Source organism: Melanerpes formicivorus, unplaced genomic scaffold, assembly GCF_026170545.1.
Source record: "Melanerpes formicivorus ecotype bairdi unplaced genomic scaffold, bMelFor1.0.p_v2 SCAF_14, whole genome shotgun sequence".
Taxonomy (NCBI): Eukaryota; Metazoa; Chordata; class Aves; order Piciformes; family Picidae; genus Melanerpes; species Melanerpes formicivorus.
Window position 1 is genome coordinate 2,974,812 of NW_027142366.1, and position 12,081 is coordinate 2,986,892.

Consider the following 12,081-nt stretch of genomic DNA (forward strand, 5'->3'; position numbering starts at 1 on the left):
GGACCTTCCAGCCACCCAGATACTGCCTGTCCCCTGCCCTTCCAATGACATGCACAGACCATCCCCCAGGGCACAGCACACTGTATGGATGCAGGCTGCCATCTCCTGTGAGGGCTCTGATCACAAACAGGGCAAAAGTGTAGGTGTGGAGAGGAGGTGGGGAAGGTTATCAGGGTCAGCCAGACAGGACAGCAGCTCAGGAGAGGAGGCATCACCACCCATCCTCCTCCAGGTGCATCCTGCTGTCCACATCTCCAAGGGGGGGACTCAGCAGTGCTGGCTTAATGGTCTTAAAGGTCTTTTGCAACCTAAACCAGGTGATGATTGCTGCCAGGTGGTCATGGCAGAGGAGCAGCTGGAGATCATGGGGAGGCTGTCCTGGGAAGAGCCAATCATGGTGGGGAACCAGAGGAGATGTGGCTCCATGTGGGCCATAAAAGAGGCAGTCTGAGGGTGGTGGGGCATGAGAGGGAGTTGAGGTGAGTGGGTTTCCTCTGCTGGGCTGCTGGCTGTTTACTCCTGTTCTGTGGTGAGTATGGAGCTGCTGGTTAGAGACTCCTGGCTGTTGAGGGCTGTGCAGTGTCCCCTGCTTGGCTGGTGTAAGTGTGGTGAACCTCTGCTGAGGTGGAGGCAGCTCCCCCAGGAGGAGAGGTCTCTTGGGGTGCTGCTGTTCCTCTCTGTTGGGAGGAGGGGAGGCAGAAGCAGAGGTTTGAGTGCAGGGCTTAAGGCTATGGGGTGTAAGTGACTAGAGCTAAGAGGTGCCTCAGCCTGGGTCCTCTGAGGTAGGAAAGGGCTGAAGCTTGGCTGCTCTGCTGGATGAAGATCTGATGCTGCTGTGTCCAGCCTTGACTGCTGGGGTGAGAGACAGGGAGGGAGAGGGAGGGGACTGAGAAAGCCCAAACCATTCACCTTAAAGATGAAACCAGATGGGTTCTTGGAGGCTGGTCTGAGCCACAGGTGAGTGCTGTGAGCCTAGAGGGAAGGTGAAGCCCTGCGTATGCTTTTGCACAGCCTGCTCTTAGCCCTGGTGGTCTGGAGACAGCTCTGCTTCTGCTGGGTGCAAGCCTGGCCTCTTCCCAGACACTGTCTGAAGACCTGCTCTTGCTCTTACTTGTCTCTATGCTGATGGCTGCCTGACCAGGAGAGGCTTAAATCACTTTCAGTAGTCCCCATCCAGTGTTTTCCCCCTGGCAATCCTTCCTGGTAACTGGGTTTCCAGGAGAACTCTTGGCTTAGCTGTGCAGTGGCATGAAGTGACCAGGCTCAAAACCCAAGCTGGGCTGTAAGGTGAGAGTGTGTGCTTGGATGTGGCTGTCTGTCCTTCCTGGACCTTAAGCTGCTCCTTTAACAGGCAGGAGGACTTGCTAGGCTTGAGCTTTGCAACCAGGTAAGTCTAAAAGCCCTGGGATCAGAACTGGGAGGGAGGTGGTGCTCCTGTAGCCATGGAGTGGTGTGCCCAGCTTCCCCCTGGGATTCCAGCAGCAGCTGTAATTTCTGCAGCCTGCTGTTAAGTGGCAGTTGGTGCTAGCATCCAGTTCAGTGGCTTGGCTGCAGCCTGTGAGGATCACACTGAGCTCTGCTTAGAGCAGGGAGTCTCCAGCAGTCCCTCTACTGCAGAGGTGGGGAAGGAAAATGTGTGGCCCAGGCTGGTGGTGGGGCTCCCAGCCCTCTCTAGGTGGAGGTGGATGTTGCTGGTGCAGTCCTGAGCTGACCCTGCTCTGTCCTGAACCCCAGAAGGGTGAAGGCTTTCAGCTGGTGTCTCTCTCACACCTGTCAAGATGTCAGTCACGAATGAGCACAGTGAGAGGATGAAGAAGTTCAAGAACAAGGGCAAGGACACAGCTGTAAGTACCAATCTCTGCCACCCACTTTGGGCAGTGGCCTCCACTGGAGGTTTGCCTGCTGGCAAGAGCCCATGTGGGTGAAGGCTTCTCACAGGTGACTGCCCCCAGCCTACCTGTAATGAGGGGGAGTGGGGATGGCTGTGCCAGGGATGCTCAGTTAGCTTTTGAGGTGTGGTGTGGAGCTGGCTGCAAGGAGTGTGGGGGCACAGGCAAGGGGAATGTGAGGTTTGGGTGGGTGATGCTGAGCTGGGGAAGAGAGGAGGTTTAACCCTGGCATGGTGAGCTCTCAGCAGTTATCTGCTGGTATGAGATGTCAGACCATGGGATCTGTCAGCTTGCTTTAAGCCAGTGGAGGAGGTGAGGGTTTGCTTTTCAGGCTCAGCAAACTCACTTGAGAAATGTGCACTGGTTGCTGGTTCACCCAGCAGCCCACAGCCTCGGGAGGCCCCGAGTGAGAGGCTTTATTCTGTCCCATCTCCTCCATAACCCTCCTGCCCATAGCAGGGAGCTGCCCAAGGGCAGATGCTGCTTTTTCTGGATGCCTTGTCTAGGAAACCTGGGGCAGAGGGTTGTGTAGCTGAGCTCCTTGTAGAATGAGGTGGTGCCTTTCCCCCCTCCCCCCCAGGCCCTGAGGAGGCAGAGGATGGAGGTGAGCATTGAGCTGCGGAAGGCCAAGAAGGATGAGCAGATGCAGAAGCGCAGGAACATCTCCATAGACAAGAGCCTCGCTCCAGCTGAAGATGAAGCCAATGAGGTGAGAGGGGCAGCAGCAGTGATGCAGGTATTGTGGGTCCAGCTGCAGGGACCTGGGTGACCTGGCAATGCTGCTCCTGAGCCCCATGCCCAGTGCTGGGCAGTGTTAGCCTCCCTGGCCTTTTGCTGGGTGATTTCTTTGCATGGGGATGATGTCCTGTGTGGCTTCCCTTGATGGCAGGTCGAACAGGCTGGCTCTCCAGCCTGCTGGGAGCTGGTGAAGCTCCTGTCTGGCTCCCTGTGCAGTGTGGGGGGTAATTAGTGAGCTGACAGGGCCATTATGGTGTCAGTGACTTTCTGTGCTTGATTACAAGGATTGGTTGCCTCAAAGGCTTTTGTGGATTCTTTCCCTCTGCCTCATCTCGAAACTGCATCGCATCAAGGGGAGACATTGCTTAGATATGAAGTGGTGACTGACTTGGGTCTAGACAGCTGATTGACTCTGAAGATTAAACCAGAGGGAATCCTGCCTTGCTCTCTGACTCAGTCATTCCCTCTGACAGATTCAGCTGTCCTTGGAGAAAATCGTTGAGTGTGTGAATGGGAGCAACCCTGAGCTGCAGCTGCTGGCCACGCAGGCCACCAGGTATGCTGCCTGGCTGCTCCGTGCTGGGAGGAGGTGGCTGATGGAGCTGTGCTGGGTCCTGTTAGCAGAACTTTCCTTTTTGAGGAGCTCTTTGAAGAGCTGAAGGGGAAAGGAGCCTTGCTGGCCCAAACAACCCTTGGCTGGTGCCTGGTTTGTGCCCTCTGTACCTTGCTTGGCTGCATGTGGGCTGCCCAGGGAGGTGGTGGAGTCACTGTCCCTGGAGGTGTTCAAAGAAGGATTAGATGTGGCACTTAGAGCCATGGTTTAGTTGTTACAAGGTGTTAGGTAATAGGTTGGATTTGATCTCTGAGGTCTTTCCCAACCTGATTGATTCTGTGCCAGGGTCATGGTCTACCACAGCACCAGGCAGGGTTTCTCAGGGCAGGCTGTGTTGTATCTGTGCTTGCAGGAAACTGCTGTCCAGGCAGAAGAGCCCCCCTGTCAATGAGGTCATCAAGCTGGGGATCATCCCCAGGCTGGTTGAATTCCTCACCTATGAGGACAATGCCTCTCTGCAGTTTGAAGCAGCCTGGGCACTGACCAACGTCGCCTCTGGCACCTCGGAGCACACCAAGGCGGTGGTGGAGGGCGGTGCCATCCCACTCTTCATCTCCCTCCTGTCCTCCCCACACATGCATGTTAGTGAGCAGTCTGTGTGGGCACTGGGCAATATTGCAGGTAAGCAGAGGTCTCCAGACTTGGAGGCACGTGGAGGGGTCACTGCTCAGGCCAGTGCTGAGGAACTAAATATTGATGCTCCTCAGGACAGCTTCATCTCCCTGCAGCTTTGTCTCCAAGCTGCTGCTTCTCTTGAGCCCCTTTAACCCTTCAGTCTCTTCACATGGCCTGGCTTCAAGCCCCTGTGTTGGTTCTGGGAGAGCCTTGGCCAAAGGCAGCTGCAAGCCTCCATGCTGCTGGGGTGGTCTAACCCACCAGTGCTGTCTGGGGAGAACAGGATGGGATGTCCCTGGTTAGCCTGCCACAGGCTAGCCATGATGAGACATCTGCCCACCTGGTAAAGCCTCCCTGACCTGAGCATGAGTAAGCCAAGCTCAGTCACCCAGGCCTGGCTTGTGCCTGCAGGTCTGACTGCAGTTTGATGCTGACTGTCGTGTGACTTGGGCAGATGCAACCAACAGCCCTTTTCTTCCTCTGTGCAGGTGATGGCCCTCTGTACAGAGATGCTCTTATCAATTGCAAGGTCCTTCCTCCCTTGCTGGCTCTGGTGTCACCTGTAACTCCAGTAAATAACCTTCATGTTCTTAACAGCTCTCAATCACTTGGGTGGTGGGTCAGTGGTGCTCTATCACCTGCCTCAGGGACCACAAAGCTGTTGGTATGAGTGACAGACCCTGCCCTACACTGCTCCTACACTGACCCTGCCTTTGGCTACATGCAGAGCTGGGGATGCCAAGCACTCTTCAAGGCAAGGTGGTGGCTTCTGTTCTTGGCTTCCCTCTCCAGCTTTGACCATCCCAAGCTAGGAGTAAGATGAAACTGGAGCAAGGCAGGCTTGCATATGCAAGTTTGCTAGGGCTGAACTTGCCCTTCAAGCTTCCTCCTGCTGCTTTGCTGGGTAGTCTGAACTTGGGTCTGTGGCTTCTCTGACTTTCTGCAGTGGTGCCTGCCTCACTGCTTGCCTTGGTTTTTAGTTTCTGGGGAAGGACAACCTCAGAAGCACAAGATGAACTGAGAAGCTCTTGAGGGTGTAGCAGTGGTACTGAAGCCTCCAGATTTCCCATCCCTGGGTGTGGTGGAGGCTGCATGGTTTGTGTAGGTTAGCAAAACATCCTCTGGGCCTTGTGTGTTTGAAGGAACAAACATGCCAAACCCAAGCACAGCACTTCTGGCTGCTGTGTTCCTTGCCCAGTTGACCCTTGGCTCTTAGGGAGCTGTGTGGAAGAAACATGATGATAAAACACCAGCTGATGTACACACACCTGGGGAGCTGCAAGGCTTTGAGCATAGCTCCACTGCTTTCCTGGGAGCATCCTTGCTGGGATAAAGTGTCTGAAACCTAATCAAATCCTCAAGATGCTCTGCTCTAGGACAATGAGCTGCTAATATTGGGGAGTGGGGGAGGGAAGAATCCTGATTGTCTGGGGTTGTTTAGCCTGGGGAAGAGGAGGCTCAGGGCAGACTTTATTGCTCTCTACAACTACCTGAAGGGAGGTTGTAGACAGGTGGGGGTTGGCCTCTTCTCCCAGCACCCAGCACAAGAGGACACAGTCCCAAGCTGCACCAGGGGAAGTTCAGGCTGGAGGTGAGGAGAAGAAGAAAGTTCTTCACAGAGTTGTTGGCCATTGGGATGTGCTGCCCAGGGAGGTGGTGGAGTCCCCATCCCTGGAGGTGTTCAAGAGGGGATTGGATGTGGCACTTGGAGCCATGGTCTAGTCAAGAGGTGTTGGGTGATAGGTTGGACTTGATGACCTCTGAGGTCTTTTCCAACCTTGTTGATTCCAAGAATGCTCTGACTTTGTCCAAGGACCAAGCAAGTCAGCTGTTTGGCACCTTCTGGTTTGTGGCTTGTCACACCACTGGAGCTCAAGGTATTAGGATTGGTGGGGGAAGGAGGAGGTGAATCTACTGTTCCAGTCCCTTTCCTGGATAACATCTTCCTCCCTCAATCTTTAGGAAGGCTTCTGGGTAACAGGGACCCAGATGCCACCTCTTTCCTGGTGGTTGAACAGTGAGGATCTTACCCCTCCCTCGTTTCAGGTTGGGTTCCTGAGGAACATCACATGGACGCTGTCGAACCTCTGCAGGAACAAGAACCCCTACCCTCCCCTGGAGGCAGTGAAAACAATGCTGCCAGTCCTCAGCTGCCTCCTAGTGCATGAGGACAAGGAGATTGTCTCTGATGCCTGCTGGGCCGTTTCCTATCTGACTGACAGCTCCAATGACCGCATCCAAATCGTGGTGGACGCAGGGGTTCTCCCCAGGCTGGTGGAGCTGATGGGCTGCCCAGACTTGATTGTTATGGTAGGAAAATTGGAGGATAGGTCATATGAAGAGTGACTGAAGGAGCTGGGGAGGGTTAGTCTGGAAAAGAGGAGGCTGAGGGCTGACCTCGTTGCTGCCTACAGCTACCTGAAAGGGTGGTGTAGAGAGGCTGCTGCTGGTCTCTTCTCCCAGGTAATTAGTGATAGAACAAGAGGGAATGGCCTCAAGCTGCCAGTGGGGAGGTGTAGACTGGACATTAGGGAGAAAATTCTTCCTGGAAGAGTGGTCAGGCACTGGAATGAGCTGCCCAGGCCAAGCCTGGCTGTGTTTCGAGGTGGTTTGGATGTGGTGCCTGGGGATATGGTTTAGGGGTGACCCATGCAGAGTGGGGTTCTGGCTTGGACTTGGTGATCCTGAGGGTTTTTCCGATCTGAATGCTTCACAGCATCACAAACAACTCTCCAACCTCTGGTCCTTACTGTAGGAATAGCTGAGGAGGGGGCAGACATGTCTGTCTTTGTGGCTCATGTGTTCTGCTGTCTTCTCAGACTGCAGTAGGACTTGATTGTTGGTCAAGCTGCTGCTTTCATCTTACTGGCCAGCCCAGAGCAGTACTTAGAGCAGACTAGGAGGATGGGTCTGCAAATACAACAGCAACTGTCCATAGCTGTTTTGCCCTGCTTGAAGGGTCAGGCACTTAGATCCTGCTGGACTTTCTGGTGTGTGTCTCTTGAGGTAAAGGCTTTCCTCCCCTTCCCTCTCTCTAGACCCCAGCTCTCCGTGCTGTTGGGAATGTAGTCACTGGGACTGATGAGCAGACACAGGCAGCCATTGATGGTGGCCTCTTGGGTGTCCTGCCCCATCTCCTGCAACACCCAAAGCCAAGTATCCAGAAGGAAGCTGCATGGGCACTCAGTAATGTTGCTGCAGGGCCTTGCCATCAGATCCAGCAACTCATCACCTCTGGGTTACTGCCACCTCTCTTGGAGGTGCTTGATAAGGTAAGGGATGGTTGTGGTGCTGCTCTTACAGCTCTGCAGAAGCAGTGCTGAGGTTCATGAGGTCCAAGGTGCCTCATCTGGGAACCACTTGTACCCACCCAAGCAGCCTGCTTCAGTGCTGAGGTCCTTGGAGCAGCCTGGGCTCTTGGACTTGCAGTACACCTCCATGAAAGCTTGGCTTGAAGCTGCTCTTAGCAGCTCTGCCAGGTGTCCACCCATCTCTAGGTGCTGGGGAGGGTGGGCTGGACCAAGCTGAACCAAGGGAAATGGCTGTCCTTGCCTCACACTGATCTCAGAGGGGTGCTGAAGTCTGGCAGTGCCTTCATTGTGCTGCTGTTCCAGGGGGACTTCAAAGCTCAGAAGGAAGGAGTGTGGGCAGTGGCCAACTTCACAATGGGAGGCACTGTGGAGCAGGTGGTGAAACTTATCCAGGCTGGGATCCTCAAACCTTTGCTCAACCTGCTCTTGGTCAAAGACAGCAAAATGGTCTTGATCATCCTGGACACCATTTCAAACTTCTTTCTGGTAAGATCTGTCTCTTGCATTCCTTCTCCAAAAGAGCAGCATGGTGTGAGCTGAGAGTTAGAACAGCAGCTGCTGACCTTGTAGGAGCTGAGAGGTTCTTGTGCTGTCTAACTTGTTCTTGCACACTCTTGGGTTGTCCAAAGACAAGGCTGTTTCTCTTTGCTTCCTGTCACTTCAGCCCTTCTGGAGGGGGAAAAGAATTTGTGGTAGTCCTCTGAGCTGGACAGAGGTGAAGGTCTTGCAGAAATGCAGCTGCTGAGGTGGTCCTGAGAGTGTTTCAGTTTGGGTCTCTGCCTCACTTTGACAGCCTGTTTCTTGTCACACCTTTGAACCAGTGAAATGGCTTTAGCAAACAGTGGCTGGCAGGTCACAGCTGCTGCTGCTTGGTGTGTGGCTGTGACTGAGGAGGGCTTGGCAGCGTGTCTGGTTGGCAGTCAAGCCACTGTGCAGTAAATCCCAGCAGGGACTGATGCTCTATAGACACAGTTCTACCCCTAGGACTGAGTAGGGATCATACATGCAAGAACTGTGCTTCCCTGACTTGCAGATCAGGGTCCTTAGAGTAAAGACTATCTCAGACCTGCTACAGTTACAAGGTTCTGTTTTTCTTGCTTGCTCCAGGTAGCTGAGAAGCTGGGGGAGAAAGAGAGGCTTTGTCTGCTGGTGGAAGAGTTGGGTGGCCTGGAGAAAATTGAAGCCCTGCAAACCCATGACAACAACATGGTCTACAGAGCTGCCCTGAATATCATAGAGAAATACTTTTCCACAGAGGTATGTGAGCTGTTGCTGTTTCTCACCTGAAAATAAGAAGCTGTTACAGATGGGAATGAAGCAGAGCCTTTAAGGATGCTGGAGCAGGGTTTGTTGTTCTGCTGGGGTTTTTACTTGGGGTTTGTTTTGGTGGTGGCTGTCTGCTGTTTTCTGGGGGGAGACCTCTCCATGAGTAGTCCTTGCAGCTTGTTCCAGCTGCTTTTAAAGGTCTGTGAGAGCCCTGAGTTGTCAGCTGATGAGTTGCACAAGAGGTGCCTTGATAGCATCTTGCTGCTGGAATTTAAACTGGCATCAGCTGGAGTCACTGCAGTTGCTGATATGAATACCAAATGTGGGGAAGCTTCCTCCTTAGGAGCTGAGCTGGCTTGCCACTAGGAATGGAAGCCTCCTACTCAGCTGATGACTGTGCTCAGGTTGCATTTGGCTTACTTGACCCTTCTCATGCTAATGAACTTGTGGAAAAAGAGGATGGGACACAGCTAGCATGACTGTCACAGATGCCATGATTGGTCCTGGTCTTAGTCTTTTGGGTGGGGAAGCAGCAGGGAAGAGGCTTAGTGGCTTGGCAGATCTCTGAGGTGAGGCTCGGTGTAGATGTGAACTGCAGCAGCAGGGAGCAAATGTCTGGTTTAGTTCTTTGCCCAGGGCATGGGGTCTGTGGGATGGCCCTGTGAAGGGGTGGAGGAAGCTCTCCTATGCACCAGCACCTTCCTGAGGGGCTGGATGCCAGCAGGAACATCTCTCCTAAGCAGTCCTGGCTTGCTGCTGTTCCAAGCAGACTATTTAATTGGTGAGGTCTGCCACTCCAGCCATTCCTCTGCTTCCAAAGCCTGAGCCTGTAGGCTTGGCTGCTTTTGGGGAGCTGCAGGGACACTGCAGCTTCAGTGTGCTGTGAAGAACAGGAGGACTTGGTCTGGTCTTGGAGGGTCCTGTTAGCCAAGCTGCTCTTAACAGCTTGGTACAGCAAAGAAAACAGTGAAAAAACCTTCAGGCAAACTCTGGTGCAAAAAGCTTGGGCTCATTACAATGCAGAACCTTAAACAGCTCTCAACTTCCTCCCAGGAATGTGCAGAGCTGCAGCCTGGGATTAAGGATGGACTCTTTGATTTCTCTGTGGACAATGAAGAGTTTGACTTCTGAAGGTGAAGCACTACACAGCTGAGCTGAGCTGGTGGGTGGAGGGATCTTTGTAGAGTTCAGCCATCCAAACCAAGAGGAGCAAAGATCACTTTGAAACTTGTCAATAAATTGCACTTCTGTCTTTGTACTTCTTGCCTTTTGACTTTATTTTTTGCCTGTGTTTTCCCTCAAGCTGATGTTGTACACGGTGTGGATTCTTCCATAGTATCTCAAGGCCTTACAGAGCTGTATCTGAGCTCCTGGGCTCTTCTGGCTTGAAAGCACAGCCAGAAATATTTCTGCTGACTGCATTAAGCTGCTGGAGAGAAGGATGTTACCTCCAAGTCCAGCTGGATCTTGCTGCTTGTGCTGAAGCTTCTTGGCTTGACTTGGATTGGCTGAAGCAGCTCTGAAAAGCTGCTTGAAGTGTTTGGCTCTGCAGGTGAAGCCACCTCGGTGTGAGGGGAGATGCTTTAGCACAAGGAAATGGGTCAGGGGAAGGTGGGTCATGGTCACCCTTCTGTGTACTACATGTGGAAGTGTCAGAGCCTGGACACAGGCAGGAAGGCTGTCAGGCAGCTATTGGAGTGACAGCAATTCACCTCCCACTGCAGCTTTACAGATGCTATCCACTAGCCTGGAGCCCCTGGAGCTGCCCTTTAATACTGAGGACCTGTATTTCAGGTTTCCAGTGCATGTTGCTGCCCCTTGCTCATGAATCCTTATCTCCAAGCCCTCCAACTTTGGTCTCTGGGTGCAGGCTCTGAGTGAGGATGGAGTGGATGTGGCGCTCAGGCTCAGCTTGCATCAAGCTCTGGTGCTGTGTGTCCATCCCTGCAGCTTTGTGTAGTGTTCCGCTGGCAGATGCATGGCACAAACTGCTGCAGGTTCACCAGCTGCTGGATCCTGCTACAGCCTTGTGGTGGAAAGTTCTGCTAGAAGCCTTCTGTCAGTAGGGCTTGAGGCTGTCTCAGGGGCTTTTTGTGCAAGACAGAGGTGGCACCTTGCTGTTCCCTGCTCGGGAGGGTTTGACTCTTCAAGACAACCCTGCTTAGGTTCAGGGCTTTACTTCCTCAGAGGCAGTGGGAGGTGATGTGCTGGGTAACTTAATCTGAAGGCAAAATCTCACCAGGAAGCAGAACCTCTTCCTCCACCCTGGATCTGTTCATCAGAACTTATGTTTCTTCTTCAGGCCACCCAGGAGGAAAAGGGAGTTACCAGTTAGAGTTGGGTTGTGCTCCATGCCCTGTGAGGAGCTGGGCAGCCCTGGTTTTGTGTGCCAGAGCTGGGTTTCACTCTGTGGTGAAAGGGTGCAACTGGTGAATGGCAAAGTGCTCCTTGAGTTCTATTTCTTGGATCCAAACCCCTGCACTCCAAACTGCACTGGAGCAGTGTCTGAATGTGACTGGAACAAGCAGCTGCAGCAATCCCTCCTTTGCCCAGGGGTTAACACAAAGGCTCTGGCTAGGCTGTGTTGCACCTTCCTGTTGCTGACCAGGCTGATGTGGCATCTGGAAAGGGTCACATTTCACTAGGTAAAATGAATCTGAGGCAGATGCTTCCTCAGTGTAAATGGAGACAGAGAGCGGAGCTGGGAGCTGTGCAACTGCCCTGACTCTGGGTTGTGGTCCAGTGCCTCTTCTCTGGCTCTTCCCACGGTGGGGCAGGGCTCTCCTTATGCTTGGGCAGCAGGGGGGCTGTTTGCTGATGCTCTGCTGCCTTGAAGCAAGCTAGAAAGAGAAAGAGAAAAGTCAAAGAGCTCCTCTTTCCTGCATGTGCTGGAGATGAACCTGTGGTAGGTATTAAGCAGAGCCCTGGGACCCAAGCTGCTTGCTCCCCCTGTCATGTCCCTAAGCTGCAGTGAAAGTGTTCCTGTAGCCCTGAGTGTGATGGACACAAAAAACATGTCCTTTGCTGTGGGAGTAGTGATGCCTGCTGTCCAGTGCTGCAGGGCAAGCAGAGGAGGTGTTTGGAGGGGCACCAGGGCTGTTGCCCCACAGTGGTCAGAGAACCAGGACCCTGGAGAGCTGGGACACCTCAGGGTTGGGACCCTGAACAGCCTCATCTAGTTGGAGGCAACCCTGCTTATTTGAAGGGGGTTGGACAAGATGACTTTAGAAGGTGTCAGGTTGGGAGGGACCCTCAATGATTCTATGGTGTGTGCTGGAAGGATGAGGCTGTGCTGTGGGTGTGTGAATGACCTCCAGGCATCTGCTTGCCTAGTTAATTGGAGCTGCTCTCCTCTGCTTGCTGCCAGCCTTGTCTCTCCTGCCCGGGGCACAGCCAGCAGCTGCTGTGGCAAACTTGGCTTTGGTGCTCTTCTTCAAGGAGTTCTCCCCATGGGATGAGATAGGGCAGCTGTAGGGATCAGCGAGGGTGAGGTGCTGCTTCCCCAGAGCAGCTCAGCCTCCCTCTAGAGAGGCACAAAAAAAGGATTTTTCCTAATTAAATCATCTTGTGTCCCAGCCCCAGAGGAGCACCATGGAGGCTGCTTGGTCCCTGTGTTGCTGGAGAGCTGGAAAAGGGCTGAGTGTGCCTG

The 12,081-nt window shown here is 53.4% G+C and overlaps 1 protein-coding gene across 1 annotated transcript; it reads left to right on the top strand.

Annotated features, from left to right (window-relative positions):
* The first annotated feature begins 478 nt into the window (after positions 1–478).
* KPNA7 (karyopherin subunit alpha 7) lies at positions 479–9,671 on the top strand. Its single transcript, XM_068147388.1, has 11 exons — positions 479–529; positions 1,735–1,844; positions 2,470–2,598; positions 3,101–3,183; positions 3,593–3,861; positions 4,344–4,426; positions 5,902–6,165; positions 6,894–7,127; positions 7,470–7,652; positions 8,274–8,423; positions 9,486–9,671. The coding sequence occupies exons 2-11, from the start codon at positions 1,779–1,781 to the stop codon at positions 9,561–9,563; spliced, it is 1,539 nt and encodes a 512-aa protein (XP_068003489.1). The 5' UTR covers positions 479–529; positions 1,735–1,778; the 3' UTR covers positions 9,564–9,671.
* The last annotated feature ends 2,410 nt before the right edge of the window (positions 9,672–12,081 follow it).